This window comes from Mchenga conophoros, linkage group LG15 (genome assembly GCF_057382185.1).
Source record: "Mchenga conophoros isolate Kocher_MC1m ecotype Shallow Benthic linkage group LG15, M_conophoros_male_GT1.1, whole genome shotgun sequence".
NCBI lineage: Eukaryota > Metazoa > Chordata > Actinopteri > Cichliformes > Cichlidae > Mchenga > Mchenga conophoros.
This window is the reverse complement of record NC_140540.1, coordinates 7,898,635-7,917,818: the sequence shown is the minus strand read 5'-3', so window position 1 is coordinate 7,917,818 and position 19,184 is coordinate 7,898,635. Positions and strand designations below refer to the sequence as shown.

The 19,184-nt window shown below is 42.5% G+C and overlaps 1 protein-coding gene across 3 annotated transcripts in view; it reads left to right on the top strand.

Annotated features, from left to right (window-relative positions):
* itsn2a (intersectin 2a) overlaps positions 1 to 19,184 on the top strand; it is a 45,535-nt gene that overhangs the window by 12,974 nt on the left and 13,377 nt on the right. For 2 of the 3 annotated variants that reach the window (XM_085246230.1, XM_085246229.1), the window contains exons 3-21: positions 4,341 to 4,433; positions 4,534 to 4,597; positions 5,003 to 5,178; positions 5,269 to 5,484; positions 9,001 to 9,094; positions 11,087 to 11,229; positions 11,489 to 11,552; positions 12,917 to 13,054; positions 13,139 to 13,245; positions 13,335 to 13,597; positions 13,676 to 13,825; positions 13,923 to 14,063; positions 14,150 to 14,237; positions 14,323 to 14,462; positions 15,339 to 15,419; positions 15,956 to 16,101; positions 16,179 to 16,581; positions 17,539 to 17,708; positions 17,924 to 17,984. In XM_085246230.1, the coding sequence (XP_085102356.1) occupies positions 4,341 to 4,433; positions 4,534 to 4,597; positions 5,003 to 5,178; positions 5,269 to 5,484; positions 9,001 to 9,094; positions 11,087 to 11,229; positions 11,489 to 11,552; positions 12,917 to 13,054; positions 13,139 to 13,245; positions 13,335 to 13,597; positions 13,676 to 13,825; positions 13,923 to 14,063; positions 14,150 to 14,237; positions 14,323 to 14,462; positions 15,339 to 15,419; positions 15,956 to 16,101; positions 16,179 to 16,581; positions 17,539 to 17,708; positions 17,924 to 17,984 (2,738 nt within the window). The remainder of the gene's footprint in view (positions 1 to 4,340; positions 4,434 to 4,533; positions 4,598 to 5,002; positions 5,179 to 5,268; positions 5,485 to 9,000; positions 9,095 to 11,086; positions 11,230 to 11,488; positions 11,553 to 12,916; positions 13,055 to 13,138; positions 13,246 to 13,334; positions 13,598 to 13,675; positions 13,826 to 13,922; positions 14,064 to 14,149; positions 14,238 to 14,322; positions 14,463 to 15,338; positions 15,420 to 15,955; positions 16,102 to 16,178; positions 16,582 to 17,538; positions 17,709 to 17,923; positions 17,985 to 19,184) is intronic. The other variant, XM_085246231.1, reaches the window with a different exon arrangement.

Here is a 19,184-nt window from a genome sequence, read left to right as displayed (position 1 = left end):
AATTCAAGTTATGAACAAGTGTTGTGTCTACACATTACAGACTTGAGTTGAATCTGTGAAAAATGTCAGAGATGACACAGTGACAGGCATAAAATAGTTTTTCTGCACCAACAAGGTGATTCCCAAATAGGTGTTAGCTGAAAACCTGGCATATGTCAGCATGGTGTGCATTTGTAGGCCTATAAAACTACAGCAGACGAACGGCATCTAAAAGTTAATTTCTTGATAAATGTCCTTGATAAATTGGGGAAAATTGTCTGACTCTTCTGTTGATCCATGTACTCTTCACTCAAGCCTCACTGGTCTCAGTGGAAGGGTGGCTGTCAAGAAAACTTTGTTAAGGAAGCGAAACGGAGAGAAAAGGCTCAAGTATGCCAAATTACACAAGAACCAGACTGCATTGGAAAATCAGTGTCAGCAGGTCTGATGGAGTGATGAATCCAAATTAGGATTTTTGCTTCGAATTTTTGTCAGTATGTGCAGAGGAGGTCAGACGAGAGCGGTAAAACTGAGTGTCTACAGTCTTCTGTAAAAGCTGGTGAAGGCTCAGTCATAGTTTGAGCCTGGACTTCAACATGACGCAGTGTGGACTAATCGTGACAGAGAAATGAACAAAAGGCAGCCAACACCAACAAAAGTGCTTTTTAAAGTCCCAGACAACTCCTCTTGATAATTACTTAAAAATGTTGCACGAAAGCTTGCCTATGTCATGATCTGTGTGCAGCAGGCAGGAGTGGAGGACCAACGTGCACGACTCAAGACAGCAAAATTAAACTGAGAGTGCAGCTTTTATTGCTGGACAGCAAAAGAACAGAAAACTAAATACGCTAGGAATCACAACAAGGTTTAACAGGCAGACACAACACACAGCCAGGTATGAGGGTGTGAACGTACATTAACGAGGTGACACGGGGCTTAAATACACACTGGAGTAATCAGGAAATGGGAGACAGGAGGGAAACGCAGCTGGGAGAAATCAGACTTAACAAGACAAGGGAAGCAAAACTAGACACACTGACATGAGACACGGACTTTCAAAGTAACACAGGAAACACAGCAGGCGCAGACTAGACACCGAACTACACTAACACAAGGATAATAATAATAATAGTCAGAACAGCACAACTAAGGAATCAGAACCTAAACCATAATACAGAATAATACAAAAACACAAGAAAAAGAAGATGCTGGGTCAGAATGACCCAGAACCTTGACAGCCTAAGCGTGCCATGTTAGAATTGTCTGTTTATGCCTTACGTAATGAAACTACTGCACACATTTCTCATTTCCCCAATAAAATATAAAGAAACGAGGGTGACTCAGTACTGTACGGCCTTATTAAAAGCATAAATCATATTCAATCAAATTAGTGTAAAATCCTTACATACCCAATCCACATTTCATAACAAGTGCCTGAAATTTGCAAATACTGTGAATATGTATCAAGAGTGTGGAACCCTGTGGTGTTCAGTGTCAGGTTATGTATACTAGTAAATCGTAACTGTACCATCTTTTTATCAGGAGTCATACCGAGTGGCCACATGTTTCCAGTATAAGTATCAAGCCACAGAAGACCCCTATGGATTCGGTCATGGCTGTGTAAGAAGCTTTGCAGTGCCCCACTTACTCACATAGCATTCAGCCCTCACTGACACACAGACTGAATCGACTGACAGGCCTGTGGATGTGGCCATGCGAGCTACATGTCCCAGTGGCACTGTGCTAAATCTCGCCTTCCTTTTCTTACCTACAATAGCTTCAAATGGGGGCTTTCACAGCCAATGAGACAATGTGAAGAATACTCACATCTCTGTGAGAGATTAATTACTTTCTCCTTTTCATGGCAGCATTTTGCTGACGGTGGCTAAAAGTGGGTCGGCCGCTGTGTGCTGCTAACATTGGCTTTATCGGGGGGAAAGCGTCCACCTTAACAGGTGTTGCTGGTGGTGGTTTCGGGCGGTTTGTGTAGACACTGAAACCATATCAGAGGTTTGGCTAGAATATTTCCTAACAAACAAACAAACCATTATCAGTGTTTGATTGTATCTGCTCCCACTTTTAGAAAAAGACATTGGATCTTCTTGCTCTTAACTCTAAAGTTGCTCTACTTTCATTTTCTGGCTACGTAGCGTGCTGTTACTGAAGCTCTACACTCCATTGTGTCAGTCTTCTGTATATGAAGTATGTTAAGCAAAGGTCAGTGGATTGTTTGGGTTAGAGCTAGAGTGGAAGCTCCATCATGGGCAGGGTGGTATTTCCTGAAGCACTTGAATAAATTAGAGCCTGGAAGCCATGTCTCTGAAGACAGGATCCCATAATCGCTCAAAAGACCTTTTTTTTTTTTTTTTTTTTTTTTTTTATACTAATATTCTGAAAAGACAGTTTTTGTCTGTTTGAATATTTTATAATCGACTAGAGTGATTAGATTTTGAGGTGTCTTTCAATATTTCTCTCCTTTTACTATAATAATATAATATTATTATATTTAATATAACAATAAGAAGTTGATTGTTATCTTTGAGACTCTAGCATTTTCTGGTTTGAGCTATTTTTATTATAAAAGTGAGAAAACGGGTTTGATCGTGATCCTTACTGCAAGTTAATGTTGCCTTCGTTCCCAAACTAGATCCCACTTTATTTATTTATTTATTTATTTGTGAAATCTTGGTGCACATTTTGCTTTATGTCTGTACCACCGTGATCAATATGGTAACAGCTGTCAGCACGAAGAAAGCGCATCTGTCGAGCAGAGAGTGATGAGCTTAAAAAAGAACACGAAAAAGTTTGTTTGTCCCAGTTGAGTCGTGTTTGTGTCGGTTTCCCATTCCAACCTGTTTCTAGATTCGCTGCATTAGCCTAGCGTCACTTCTTTTATACACCCCTCTCCTTCTGTACGCGCTTGCGAGGCTCATTATCTGTCATTGTCTCCTTATCTTCATCTGTTGTTCAGTTGCTGCGATGAGGGGAGAGCCGTCGGTGCATACCGTCAGTTCTTTGCCACAAAATGTCTTCAAAGCTTCCAAGTTCCGTGAAAGAAGTTTGAGAGAAGGCGTAAAATATGTCCCGATTGTGTTATGGTTGGATGGATTCAAGCTCTTCCTTTATGATGAATTGATTATTGTCCTTGAACATAATCGTTCACTCCCCCGCCGTTAAAAGTCGTTCCGTGAAATTGAGGAAGACTTGAGTTTCGAATCGGTCACACAGCACATCAGACTTCATCTTTAATTCATGGCCAACCCTCAACTTACCTTGAGATATGCAAGAGTGCAGCTGGGGTGAAAAAAAGCTGACTGGACATTTTTATACATTAATCATCATCGTGAGCTGCTTAAGAGAGTTTTCATCTCAGCTGAAAATCTCATTTGGATTGGAAATTATGCACACATTTTGTATGGTTTGGTAGAGGAATAAAAGACTAAGCTGAATTTTGTATTAGCGCATCTGCCCGGGGATCCATCGCTGACTTTAAATGTGTTTGAATTTGTTTGTGGAGACGGGTGGATCACTCCCCTCCCATAATAGCTTAAATTTGTAGAGCTTTCTTCTTTTATGTTCATTTTTCTTCCTTACAGATTATTTCCAAGTTCTGGGGGCTATACCAAGCATACCGCATCAATGCATCACTTGATATTGTGCATTTGTAGGACCACAGGTTTATCTAACTACTCGTCCAGATTTAATAGTGTTTAATGAAGCAGTGATGTATAGGCAAAATAAGAATTAATCGATTTTATGTGAGAAGCTGGGTGACTTTCTTTCATACTGAGATATAGTGCCTTTCTGGTATGCTTGTACTTTTATATAGAAAGTGTATTTGTTGTCTATATTAGATGCCATAAATTAGATTACAAGATTTTCAAGCAGCTCCACGCAAACAACATTTGTAACTGATCATTTAGATGGTGCCTAACAAATTTTTCGCCCTATGACAGCTGGGATAGGCTCCAGCGCCCCCTGCGACCCTGAAAAGGATAAGCGGAAGCGAATGGATGGATGGATGGACTAACAAATTTTATTTTTCTATTTTCCTTTCAAATAATTTAACTTCTTCAGATCTTTAAAAAACACTATAATGTACAGCACCCAGGAATTTAGATGACTCTTTAGGTTTGCCATTCAAACCTGGCATGCTGTTATGCATCCTGTGCAGAGGGGTTACAAGCAGACTCAGATTATTACTAAAGAGCCAAGGCCCAAAAATAGGTTGTGAACTCAAACTTGACTTCCTGCTATTACCAGCACTTATATTTTGTGTCAGCTGGACTCACATCAACAACATTAATGTCACTTTTTGTTTAGAATTTAAAATACCAAAACTGTGTCTTGATTTTGTCCAGGTGGAGCCAGTGTGTGGGCCATTACTCCCGAGGAGAGGGCGAAACATGACAAACAGTTTGAGACCCTCTCCCCCGTCCTCGGTTACATCTCAGGTAGGCTGTTCTCATAAGAAACAGACTGTTTAACGGGAGGTTGTGTCATTAGCAGTAAGTGAGCTGCATATGTTTTGTTTTTTTTTTTGTTTACCTGCAGGAGAACAAGCAAGAAAATTCTTCCTGCAGTCCGGCCTGCCTGCTTCTGTCCTGGCTGAGATTTGGTAAGCACTGACTGACAACTTGACAAAGTTCTTGTCACAACTCAATGCTGAGCAGGAGCAAGTGGGTCAGTAGGTCCAAGATTTTGTTACACTGGCTTGCATTCAGCTTCCTGTTGAGCATTTATTTCCTTCACAGCCTGCCACACCTAGTAAACTATGTGAGTGAAGAGAGGGCGGGGGCGTCCTGTAATTAGAACTCGCTTTCTGTGTGTGTGTGCGTGTGTGTGTGTGTGTGTGTGTGTGTGTGTGTGTGTGAAATGAGACTGGAATTCAATCCCACCACAACCTTGTCCCCAGTGATTTTTTTTCTATTGTTTCAATAAAGAGGGAAAGAAAAATAGGAATGTACACTTTGCTACACACAGATCATTACATACTCCAGATTTTCTTCTTCCCCTCCTTTAGGAACTTAGCCGACATGGACAGTGATGGGAAAATGGACAAAGTGGAGTTTTCCATTGCTATGAAGCTCATCAAACTTAAACTTCAAGGACGCAACTTGCCCTCCGCCTTGCCAGTCGTCATGAAGCAGCCTCCTGCTTCCAATTGCGGTTCAACCGTCGCTTCCTCAGCACGATTTGGTACAAGCATGTTTTTCTCCAAAATTAGATAATTATGCATTTGAAAAAATTACAAAATGATTGATTTTTTTGTGTGTTTCCTCCATATAGGAATGGGTTCTATGCCAAACCTGTCAATTGGTCTGTCATCCATGTCAGCTATGTCAGCCATGCCCATCCTCACACCCATCCCAGTTAACCCCCCCATGCCCTCAATGCAACCCCTGTTGCCAACGCCTGTGACTCTGCCACTTATCGCCCCGCTTGGAAACTGTGGGCTCCACAACGGCACCCTCCTCACCCCACCACTCGTTCCTAACAACGCAGGTTGGTTCTGCAGTGGGAACCATTCTGGGCAAAACAAAATAGATAACGATCAATGGATTAGCTCCAGCAATGAGCCTAAAAGTGAACATAGGCTGAAGATATTGAGTCATGCTCCAGAGCCATTTCATTTCATTTTACTTAATGACGATATTTCAGTGACACACATCAATGTTATCTTGTTCACAAGCAAATAAAGCCACTGCAGTTGTAATCTGCTCATAACTTTGCACATTGCATAACAAGGTCCCATGACCTGATTGCACTTATTGCTTGCATAAACCGATATTATAAATTCCTTTAAAAATGACACTCAGCAAAAAGCTGATTAACAAACCAGTATAGTAGGAAGATTTTACATTTCACAAAAATAAAACAAAGTACCAAAAAAATTAGAGCCTGACTAATTTATTAGAACTTATGAGAAAAAAACAATTTTAAATAGTCTCTTTATGCACTTTGTTACTAGCAGCCTGTCATAAATAGATTATGAATGGAACAAAAGATAGCTGTCGTCCAAAGAAGTGCTTTGAATGTAATTTCAAAAGCCTGAAGGCTACTTAAAGAAATTACCAGAAAGTTGACTTAAGATAATTTAGACTGTGTTGAAGACTAACAGTAATTTTGCCAAAAAGTGACTTAAAAACTTGTTTTAAAAAAAAACAATTATGTCGAATTATCGGCTTTTTAAATGACCAGTTATCGTCTTAAAAATCATATATCAGTATGGCTCTAATAAGGAGCATCCATTTAAATGATCAGATTGTTTCAGCTATGTTAGCCTAATCATATTTCCAAATATGTTCCAACTTTGAAACGCATACTTGCAAAACTTTTAAGTATCGCCACCATCTTCACCACCGAAAATGTTTCTGATGATTCACCAAAACCAGCTCTCTGCAAAGTAAAAATAAATAAATAAACCAAAAATCACCTGTCAGCTAATCAACTAACCCCAGTTTACCCAACATAAATGTTTGGTGTAATTCAGTAACATGACTTGGTTGCGTGTGAAATGAAATACGCAGATTTGTATTTTGATAAAGCTGAAATCTGCAACTTCTTTGCTCCTGCTTTTTTAGCAGCTTTGCAGGGAGATTAGATTTTTGTTGAACAGTATGGAGCATGGTGCATACAGGATTTTATTTATTTAATTTGTTAATATTTTATGTGTAAGGGTCAGTTATTCATGTCCTGAGCTTCAGTGGTGCAGTAAAGCAGTGAGGATTACGCTTGGAACATGAAAGAGCTGCACCTTATCTTTCTACTCCCTCAAGTCTTATATTGGTCTTGTGATGCGTGCATGCTTTGCATTTAGTATAGGCATATCTGTCTATATATAAAAAAAAACACCCAGCACGCCCCTGTGGGCGGTTTATCCTTCAAGCTCGGGTCCTCTACCAGAGGCCTGGGAGCTTGAGGGTCCTGCGCAGTATCTTAGCTGTTCCCAGGACTGCGCTCTTCTGGACAGAGATCTCCGATGTTGTTCCCGGGATCTGCTGGAGCCACTCGCCTAGCTTGGGAGTCACCGCACCTAGTGCTCCGATTACCACGGGGACCACCGTTACCTTCACCCTCCACATCCTCTTGAGCTCTTCTCTGAGCCCTTGGTATTTCTCCAGCTTCTCGTGTTCCTTCTTCCTGATATTGCTGTCATTCGGAACCGCTACATCGATCACTACGGCCGTCTTCTTCTGTTTGTCTACCACCACTATGTCCGGTTGGTTAGCCACCACCATTTTGTCCGTCTGTATCTGGAAGTCCCACAGGATCTTAGCTCGGTCATTCTCCACCACCCTTGGGGGCATCTCCCATTTTGACCTCGGGACTTCCAGGTTATACTCGGCACAGATGTTCCTGTACACTATGCCGGCCACTTGGTTATGGCGTTCCATGTATGCCTTGCCTGCTAGCATCTTGCACCCTGCTGTTATGTGCTGGATTGTCTCTGGGGCATCTTTACACAGCCTGCACCTGGGGTCTTGCCTGGTGTGATAGACCCCAGCCTCTATGGATCTTGTACTCAGAGCTTGTTCTTGTGCTGCCATGATTAGTGCCTCTGTGCTGTCTTTCAGTCCAGCTTTGTCCAGCCACTGGTAGGATTTCTGGATATCAGCCACCTCCTCTATCTGCCGGTGGTACATACCGTGCAGGGCTCTGTCCTTCCATGATGGTTCCTCGTCTCCCTCCTCTTTCTTGGGTTTCTGCTGCCTGAGGTATTCACTGAGCACTCGGTCAGTTGGGGCCATCTTCCCAATGTATTCTTGGATGTTCGTTGTCTCATCCTGGACTGTGGTGCTGACACTCACCAGTCCCCGGCCCCCTTCCTTCCGCTTAGCGTACAGCCTCCGGGTGCTGGACTTGGGGTGAAACCCTCCATGCATGGTAAGGAGCTTTCTTGTCTTTATGTCAGTGGCTTCTATCTCCTCCTTTGGCCAGCCTATTACCCCAGCAGGGTACCTGATCACGGGCAGGGCGTACGTGTTGATGGCCCGGATCTTGCAGCTGGATAGCGTAGTGGTTAGACTACACGCCTTTGGAACAGAGGATCGCAAGTTCGATTCCTGCCTGGGGCGTCTGTATCCAGTAAGGGTCCTAAGGCTAGACCCCCTATGCTAAGCAAGCCTACCGCAGACATGAGCGAGACAGATAAATATGAAGGCATGCCGGCTCGGACGTCGCCCGGATCAACAAGGTCCGCGTCAGGTGTTGAGGAACCAGGGCACCCTGGCGAAAAGTGGGCTACTGGAACAAGAAGGCATCGGTGGGCAAGAGACGAAAACAGGGCGTTGTTGGAATGCTACTACGCAAGTAACCCCGGCGGAAGGGGCTACATGAATAGGATGACGGACCTATGGATTCTTCTATACATATATATATATATATATATATATATATATATATATATATGAGATGCAGCACTGCAGCTTTTCACACACTCAGTGTTTGCTGCAGTTCAGATAGGAAAGTTAATTTATATCAACTGTGGGAACATATATGTTATATATACATTAGCAGTTCTTCTGTTTGGATTTCTCTTACATCTCAGTCTGTTCTCTTCATTTCTCACCTCCTCCATCTGTTCCGTGGCCATTCTCTTTAATCTTACTCAGTCTGTTCCAGTACGATTTCTGGCTGTGAAATGAGCAATCTAATAAGAGTTAGTGTGAGATTAGCCTTTTATTTGGTGTTCCTCCTCCATTTTTCTCTCTCTCCCTCTCTGATGAAAATATATCAGTGCCACAGCTCTTGAGACTCTCTTTAGCAAGTGGTTGCAGCCAACCACAATCTCTTACCCAGATGTTAATAACCTTGCTGGTTGAGGTCTGTGTGCAGCGACTGTAAAGTATGAGCAGATAAGATTAGACGTACGTACCACCAAGGGCAGCAGCAGTCTGCATGTTCGCAGAATGTCATAAATTGATCTGGATATAGTACCATGTGTAAACTGAAACATTCTTTTGAATTTCCCAAATGGAGATTTTACCATTAACAGAGTGTCTCCAACTGCATTTACAGGACTTCCTCTCTCTGGCTTCTCCTCTCCTATGGCCTTCTCCCCGTCCACTGGCATGTCAAAGGCCAACTCTCTACTCGACCTGGGATCGAGCAGGTGAGATTATTACTGAGCAAATTACTAAACTGTTATTAGCATGTAATAAAGATGTGCTTGGGCTCTAGGAAAATGCTTTCAAACTAAGCAAGATCTCAATCCAGTAGAGCTCCTTTGAGATGTGGCGCAACGGGAGATTCGGATCAATGCTGCATGTGTGTACTACATAAGTGAAGTCATGCTGAAAGACGAATTTAGAAATATTTATGTCAGTTAAATTTAGGGTTTACTGGTTTTAAAACATCCCGTTTGTTATCTACACACGCTTGTTTGAGCACTCAGACAGATGCAGTCATGCCGTGATTTCAGCAGGAAAGGGTTGAGAATTAGAGCACAAACAGAGATGAAACTCCCAGATAACACTGAGTACAGGAAAAACATTTTGAAATTAGAGGGTTATGGCAATAGCAGGAAGTTGTCTTGTTTAGAGTCGAAAACGTCAGAGAACAGGAATCCAAAAGCATTCTCAATGGGCGAGGTCATTATAGATCTTAAATGCTTAGAATGCTATGAAGGTTTATTAGTCATGACTATTTTTCTGAGCAACTACAATGTTTTTTTTTGTAAATGTTATATAGTCATCTGTCTATAGTCACCTAGACATAAGGTAGGTAGATCATTGGTCCCTGTGGTCTCCATAAGCCACTGTGTCCCCATTTCAGTCATTCCTATTCAGGGTAAGATATTAGGTAACATAAAACAGGCAAACAAAATGTTAAATAAGTTACTTGAATCTTCGTCACCAGAAATAAGCCCAAATTGCTGCTGCAGCTTAAAACATGTGGGGGTTGTTTTTTTTTTTTTAGCTGGTGACTTTAGGGGAATTAGGCCATCACATCAATGATCTCATAGTGTGTCATTTCATACTGTTTTGTGCCCACTGAATAGATGTTTTTTCTTTGTTTTTGGCCTGCTCACTTCTAAAATGAAATCAAAATTGAATTTTAGCTCATGTCTAAAATGAAATATAAGACTGCGACTAGAGGGGTTTGTAGTTTTACTTATGTGCCAGTGAAGCTTTCATCTCCGTTTTGGCATGATGTACTTTAATATCAGCCGAGGTTTGGAAGGTCCTCTTGCAGTTTCTCTGACAGCCAAGTCCTCTTGAATATCTAATATCCTTTGTCCACCTCATGGTGTTTTGAGTGGGTTTGGAAAACAACGCAAATAGTATCTGATTTCATTGTTTTGAATAGCTTAGTGCTTCACACAATAAGCCCTGACCTCAGGTGTAGGTGGTAAGGAAAGCATTATTAAGGGCACCAGCATACCAAGAAGTAAAATAGATGCAGTTTAATCCCACAGCTGCTTTTACCTTCCAGTTCTAGCTGTTAGACTTTCTAATATTAGGACAGATGCTTGATAGTTCTTTGAGGTTTTTCCGGTCTGTGCTTCTGCAATCTTATTACTGTGCGTATATACACCCAGAAAAACAATGCTTTGGCATCTCCTGTTGTCTTTCTGAAACCTTAATGAGTGTTGCAAGTTCCCACTCTGCTACAATTTTCAACCATGACTATCATGTGGTCTGGCATACTCATTATGGACTGGTATTTATATAGCACTTTACTTGTCTCACTGACTACTAGCCAAATGTAACCATACATTTATAACATGATTTATTCTATAAACTTTAAGCACTTTATCTGCTTCATATCCAGGAGTCAACAGTTAACTAACATGCATGTATTTGGACTTGATAGCGCTAACAATTCAACCACCGCACCCCACCGAATGGCTGATTATGATAACCCGAAAGTATGATGTTGTCTTGTTTCATTGTCCAAAAGTCATTGTCTGCTTAGCTGTTTGCGCCAGCTTCCTCTGCAGTTAATTAAGAGCTGAGAAATAACACCGGGGAGTCTCCAAGCAATTAGTGGTCTAAGGAGAAAGAAAAAGGCTGATCATATATAATATAATAATAATATTTTTTCAGTTCCCTTTAGGTGATTTGTTGACATATAGACACACCTTTCTTGTCTCTTACCATAGTTCCAATTCCTCCTCCACCACATCTTTGGCCAGTAACTCCCCAAAGATGGGCGCTAGTGATTGGGCCGTTTCTCAGGCCTCAAGACTCAAGTACCGTCAGCAGTTCAACACACTAGACAAGCTCATGACCGGCTACTTATCAGGTAAGTCCTGTGCACACACAAACATACGCGCATGAATTTAAACAAACATGAAATTCTCAGGACCACTAGGCTCCACATGAGTGCTCCTGTCAGAGTTTAAAAGCGAACAATTTAGGGTCAGTTTCACTTTGCACACATGCACTCCCGTTCTCCTGTAATTGCTCTTAACTGCACTTAACAGAACTTGGAAAGCACACAAACGTATTCACTGTAAGAGTTCACGTTGCTGTTCTGATCTGATCTACGTGTTACTTTGCAGGACCTCAGGTTAGAAATGCACTGATGGCATCAAATCTGACGCAGACTCAGTTAGCTACCATCTGGTGAGTGTAATGTGTGTATGTTTGTGTATGTTCTTGCCTATCTATCGTAGTGAGGACCAGTGACAGTTTATGACCATTGAAGTAAGGACATTTTGGTAAAGTGAGGACCCTTTTGCCGCTTTCCCCTATTTTTTTCAAGACCTCAAAGTCTGTGAAGTCTGTTTTAGGTTAAAGGTTAGAATTTGCTAATTTTACCCGTAAACTAGAGTTAAGAGGAGAGTTTACTTAAGTAAAAGCATGGAACTATATTAAGTGAAATACTGTGTACCACTCTTTAATGGTCAGATAATTGATTATGTGCTTCAATAATAAAATTGAGCTCTGCAGACAACGTAAATACCAACGCTGACTGTGTTAAAAGAGTTTAACCACTTATAAAGTTGGCTTTGAAGCATTTCTAATTTGACTATACAGTACTGTGCAAAAATCTCAAGCCATCCCTCATTTCATTATACTGTTAGGAAATGGGAAATAGGTGCAAACATAAATTCTGTATATGAGGCAAAAGCAGAGTTTGTACAGTTTGAGCAAGTTTAAAAGTCAATATTTGATATGTGTTTATTCTACAACACGTTCCTTAGGCAAGCAATCTTCCAGACTTCTTGAAGGACATTCAAGGAATCAGGATGCTGGCTGCCTGTTCGCTGTCAGTTTGACACAGGTTGCTGGTAACAAAGTGCCTAAACAGACAATTTGCTAAGTTTTATGTTATGCGTACACCCAACACTAGTTTATCCCTTGAGCGAGTACACCTCTTTCATGCTTGAATAATTCATAGGTCAGAGTTAAGTGGCTTAAAAAACAACAGCAACAACAAAAAAATTAGTCTGAAAATGGCTAATACATGGATTAGACTGAAAATGAGGTCAAAAGTAGCCAACTTCTAAAGAAACAGACTTTCAGAAAGCCTGGAGAACTAGTGCTCAAAACCACTTTAAAATATAGAGGAAAGTCTGGCTCCTTGGCAGCAAAATATAAAGAAATGAAGGGTGACTCACAACTTTTGCATCGTACTGTATTTTATTGGAACTGTGAGCCACAAAAGGAGCAAATAACACATTTGAAGTAATAAGACTCAGTAGTATTTTATAAACGTTATAGCTGTAATATCTGACAGTACTAAGAACATTACTTATTATCTGAAACCATTTGTTTGCAGTGATGATCCCCTCATTCTCCTCCGCTTTATCAGCTGATGAATGTCTGTGAGCCCAGTACTCTTGATTTATATCCCAAGTTTCCTTCCACTACTGTCCCAATGCCAGAAACAGCAGAAGGATGCTTGCAGTGAAAAATCTCTAACTTCATTATCTTCTCACCATGATGTTCTTATTGACACACAGCACTGTGTGATTTGTCTGTAGGACCTTGGCAGATGTGGATAAGGATGGCCAGCTGCAGGCTGATGAGTTCATTCTGGCCATGCACCTGGTGGACATGGCTAAGACGGGCCGCCCTCTACCACTCACTCTGCCACAAGACCTAGTACCACCCTCTCTGAGGTAACACAGAGATTCATTTACAATTTTTTTTAAAAATTAACCAAATAGATAAATGAACAAATGTTCTTTTTGCTTTTGTTACAGAGGAGGAATTAAATCCAATGAGCTTGTTAATGGAACAGGGCCCTACATAACTCCCTGTTTAATAGACACAGCAGAGATAGAACCTGCTCAAAAGAACAAGAGCAGTGGTATGGCTTTGTGAATTCTGCATGTTTTGTTCCATTGGACGTCCTCTGTCTTACTTTGTAATACACCTATTTCTTTCCCCTCCTCTTAGTGTCCTTTGAGGACAAGCTGAAGGAGAACTTTGCAAAGGGAAGCGCAGAGCTGGAGAAACGACGTCTAGCTCTTGAGGAGCAGCAGAAGAAGGAGAAGGAGAAGAGAGAGAGGGAGGAGAGAGAGGCTCAAGAACGGAGGGAGAGGGAGGCCAGGGAGCTGGAGAACCGGAGGAGGCTGGAGGAGGAGAGGCGGCTGGAGAGGCAGAGAGAAATGGAGCGACAAAGGGAAGAGGAGAGGCTGAGAGAGCTGGAGAGGAAGGAGGTGAGTGCCGGAGCAGTCGGGTGATGCTGTCTGGGATCGATGGTCTTCTCTGATAACCTTCTGTCTTCATACTTCCAGGCAGCGAAGCAGGAGATGGAGCGCCAGCGGAGGGACGAGTGGGAGCGTGCGAAAAGAGAGGAGCTGGGCAGGAAGAAAGAGGGGGAGCAAGAGGAGATCTCTCGACTAAGGGCGAAAAAGAAGAGTCTGGAGTTGGAGCTAGAGGCTGTGGTGAGGCTACATTAACACTTATAAATATTCACACCTACAATTCACAGTGCTAATCAAAGCATGGGTGCACCATGATATCATTTACCTGGTCTCACAGGGGAACATGCACAAGCAGATCTCAGACCGTCTCCGCGACGCTCAGAGCAAGAGGCGGATTCAGAAGGCTGAGCTGGACCTCGTCAATCAGAAGAGGGACACCCGCGTTGCAGAGATTAACGCGCTTCAGCTCGAGTTTGAGGTTAACAGAAATGTTTCTCTCGGTTTTCTGCCCTGTCAGTTTTCTGCATGTGTGTTTTTACGCGCTCTCCTCTCGGTTGGTCGCAGGAGTGGCAGAGGAAGCTCTCACAGCTGGTTCCAGAACAACAGAGACTGTGTGAGAAGCTGCAAAACATCAGCCTCAACAAACTCCCGTGTGGGTGACAAATGCCTCCTCTCACGTCACACAGATTAGTCACTGGCCGCTGGTCTGACATGTCTCTGACCTTTGATCTTTGTAGCTGTGACTTTGACCTCCCTGACCGGGACTGTGACGGAGAAGACTGTAAACTGCCGGAGGCTGAAGGACCAGCTTGACATCCTGGAAAGGGAAACGACAGACAAACTGACGCAGATGGAGCAGTACAATAAGGAGCTTAAGGTCAGTGTTTGGTTCAGGCCACTACAGACTCATTCAGACCAAAGTTGTAGGGGGAAAAAAAGAACATAGCCTCTGATATCACCCATAAATTGTAGGAGGCACTTGATATTCTGTATTTGTACCGAGACGTGTATGTAGCACACTAAGCTGCCTCCCTTGGCAGTTCTTTAAAATCATTCATCACAATCTGAAACTATTTCTTCATGAAACTAACTTTAAGGCTTAAGTTGGGTTTTTCATACCCCGACTTTATTTAGCGTCAACATATTTTGCAAGAGAAGTTTCATAGTAGTGAATATAATCGTGCAGCAAAATTGCTTTAAGATGGATTGCACTGATGTTAAATGAAGCAAAAGCATACTGTTGTTTTTGTCCCACAGCTCTGGCTTGATATTAAATAGCACAAAAACAGGGCGTTTTCAACTTGCTGTGAAATCTTGTTCAACTGGTCACAATAGCTCTAGAGTTTCACCCCTTGGGCAATGGAAACTTAAACTATTTTTGCACACATACAGTCTCTGAAGTCTACGTTTGTCATCAAACAGCCTGATCATTTGATAGCTGTGAATGACGTCCTCTCAGAGTCTTATCATCAGTCTGATGTTAATAACTGGAGCACTAAAACACCTGCTCTCCCTTTCTCTTGGTCTCTGTCTCTTGGTTTGTTTATTTCTTAAGCAGCTTTTAAAGCTTTTAACCCCTGGCCTCTTCTCTTTCTCTTGTCTTCTTCTTCTCCCTGCTACCTGGATGTGTCTTCTTACTTTTTATTTTTGTTGTCTCTGCCTGTTCCTTTGTGACACACTTTTCTTCTTTGCTCTCCTCACCCATCGTCTAAACATTTTGTCTCCCTCCATCGTCACACTGTTATTTCCATAGCTCGGGGATATGGACGACTGTGTCCTCCGAGGCCTTCTGTCTCTGCTGGCCTGCCTCAGCCAGCTCTTCCTTCTCATCAAGGTTAACCCTCTTTCTCTGTCGCTTTATTTCCCACTCTGTACATTCCCCCCACCCCTTCAAGCAACAATCTTAAATCTCCTTTCCTTTGCATCCCGCAATGATTTGATCTGCTCGTTCATCTTTTCCTGCTCTTTTGAATTATTTTTAAATGGAGGTTTTTGTTGGTACCATGCCTTCTTCCTTCGCTGTTGTTTCTCTCTGTGGGATTTGTTCTAGTCTGTGTTTTCTGTGTAAACAGGATGCACCCCGAGGGTAAAACGCACGCACACAGAATGTCTAACCTGCACAACTTCTGTGTTAGAAAGAAAAAAAATATACACATACACATACAGCATGCCTGCGTGTTTCTGTGAATGTTGCTGCTGTTTATGAGAAATCATAAATGGCAAAACAATGTTCATCTTGTCATGCTAAGTGCATCGTGTGGAGAAGCTGTTGTGTTGTGGTTCTTTCAGACTTTTAAGGCTGATAAGAACAAAGGTCTTAGACAGATATTTACATGTCTCCTTGCGTTGCACATTCTGTGACGGCATCAGGAGCTGAGGGAGAAGCAGGTGAGGCAGCAGGCTGTTCTGGACGACCTGCACAGAGTCAAAGAGGAGAAATTGAGGGAGCTCCAGAGACGCCGCGAGGAGGAGGAGAGAGAAAGGAGGAGGAGAGAGGAAGAAGAAGAGGCGGCCAGGTGAATCTCAGGGTTTGTCTGTATTACTCTTGCTTAGACATAATGTGGCTTTATTAAGCTGCATTTACTTCCCACAGACAGGCAAAGCTGGAGCAAGAAAAGAGAGAGCAGGAGCGGAGGGAACAAGAGAAGAGGGAGAGAGAGGAAGAGGAGGCACGGCAGAGGAGGCTTCTGGAGGAGCAGAGGGCCAGACAGAGGGAAGAGGAAGAGAGAGAGGCCCAGGCTCGCCACCGGGCAGCCCAGGAGAAAGCACAAGAAGAGGAGAGAAGAAGGAGAGAGGAGGAGGCAGAGGCGGAGAAGAAGAGGAGGGAGGCCGAGGAGGAGAAGAGACTGAAAGAGGTTGAGGAGGAGAAGAGGAGGAAAGAAGAGCAGGAAATGGGGCAGCAGTTGGCACCCAAGCTAACCACCTACAGAGCCCTGTACTCCTTTGTTGCTCGCAACGCAGATGAGCTGAGTGTAGACGCAGACTGTCTCATAGAGGTACGAAGCACACACCCGCGCTGCAAACACACAGGATATTCGTCTTTTTAAAATGTATTTAATATGTATTACTCAAAATATTGTTGCTTTTGATTATCAATTAGTTTTTGTGGGACCTGATCTGTTGGCTTTTTAGGCTCAGTGTCAGACTCGTTAGATAATTCCATTACAGTCCATTTAAAAAAATGCACCAAATGGCAGCAACACCACAAGCACGGTCCAGTTCAGTGGCTCGATTTATCAAAGGTGACACAGCGGTCAAGTACAGCTGCCAGCGTTGGCACATTTGCCACGATTCCAAATTGTCAGCGTGTCAATTCCTGTTCTAGAATACGAGGTTAACTCAGCTTCAAGCTGTGATTTCTTTTGCTATTTTTTTGGGCTTTTTGTTGGCCTACTTTTTGGAATAAGAAATACAGAAAGAGTTTCACCCTTGGCTTGGTTAATAATCCATCCATTGGCTTATCTAGCCAGACCCTGTCCCAGCTGTTAGAGGGCAAGAGGCAGGGTACGCCCTAGAAACGTCACTAATCTGTCACAGGACTAACACAGAAACACAGAGAGGCTAACAAGCATTCACACTTACAGTCAGTTGAGATTCACCAGTTAACCTAATCCCACTCATGTCTTTGGACTATGGGAGGAAGGCAGACTAACCACAGTCACCATGCAGACACCACACAGAAAGGTCCCAGGCTGTATTCAAACACAGGACCTTCTCACAGTGAGGCAGCAGCACTAACCACTGCACCCCTGGTTAAAAATCTATAATTATATTTTGATTTTAAGTAATCACTGATGGAGTTAAAGTTCAATCAATTATCCCCGTTATCCCCGTTTCCTCAAGGAGCATCAATTCTGAAAGTGTTAGAATTAAGGACTGATCACAAAACGTTTATCTTGATCCCCTCGCTGCGAATGACTGACTGCAAGTGAACTGTGTTTTCCGTGATGCAGGTGGATGAGCACACGGTCGGTGAGCCTGGCTGGTTGTGCGGAAGTTACCGCGGAAACAGGGGCTGGTTCCCCCAGAGTTACGCTGAGAAATGTCTGACCCCTGCCTCGACTCAAAGTGGTCCCACTTCACCTGGAAAAATGTCCTGTCTGCCACCACCACTAAACACAAGGTAACATGAAACAGGAGGAGCAGATTGAGATTGTTTCTAGGCTTTTAGCTCCTCTGCACTAAAGATAGAACTGTCTGGGTCTTTTTTTTTTTCTGCTGACTGAAAGTCTGTAACAGCCACCTAGGTCGTTGTAATTTATGCCATAGCACTGTCAGGTTGTTTTTATTCTTTTCTTGGATCCTCCCCTAATGGTTTGTCCCTCTTGTTTTACCCAGACACCCCGATGTGGTGGAAAAAGGTGACAGCCCTCTTCCTGTCCAATCTGATGCTTCACAGGTAGAGCCTGACTGTTGTTTACTTTTATTTCCTGGCTAGATGACTCCTTATTCTTTATAATGAGCAGGTAAACTTTACTGTGACCTACTTCAGCAGCAAAAATGAAGCCCTGTTTCATTTTTGCCTTTGTTTAAAAAGGTCTTTAGTTTTCCAGTTTAGCATGTTAGCAAGATACAGTTAGATCCATAATTTGTGAGACAGTTTTTATAGTTTTTGCTCTGTATGTGAAATGCAGACTTTCAGCTTGAATTCAAAAGCTTCAAAAAGAAAATAATTTGCATGAGCTGTTTGGGGAATTGCAGACTTTTTGTATACCGACCCATTTTCTCAATAAGCGGACAGTTGACTGGCAAGCAGTTTCATGGCCAGGTGAGGTCTTTTCTCTTGCTATTTCAAGACAAATGAAGCAGAGAATAACAGATAAAGTTGATTCAGTTCAGATTTTATCAGTTTGCATTGCAATTACATATACAAGTTAAATATAAGGTCCAAAAAGCAAGTCAGAGCAGGTTGGGGAAGCCATCATTTGGCTGAAAAAGTCAGCTCATGATCCTTTGCATACCACATTGTCTGTCAAACATAGGGGAAGCAATGTTATAGCATGGGTGTGTTTGCCAGTGAAACTGGGTCACTAGTGTTTATTGATGGTGTGACTGCTGATAAATGTAGCAGGATGAATTCTGAAGTGTACAGGGCTGTACTGTCTGCTCAGATTCAGTCATATGTTGTAAAACCAATCAGGTGGCAGTTTACGGGGCAAATGGATAATGACCCAAAGCATACTGCAAAAACAACCCAGAGCATGCTTTTCAGTTACTGAAGACAAAACTGAAGGCAAATAAGCAGTAGCTGATGGTGGCTGCAGCAAAGGCCCAGCAGACTATATAGAGGGAGGAAACATGATGTTTTTACAAGTATTAAAACGATCTTTAAATTTAAAATGGTGTTAGTTTGTAGGGGAGTGGGTATTAAAAATGGCTGTAGTTTGTCAACAGTTTGGGCAAAATATTCGTAAAACCCCTCGAATTAAAGCCGAAAGCCTGCACTTCAGTCATGTATTAATTGTTTCATTTAAAATCCCTGTTCTGGTGTGCAAAGGTAAAACTATAAAATGTGTCTTTATCCAACAAATTATGGACTTACCTGTAACACCGGCCAATTACCAGTAAGCTCAAAGTGCAATTTAAGCTTATGGGGCAC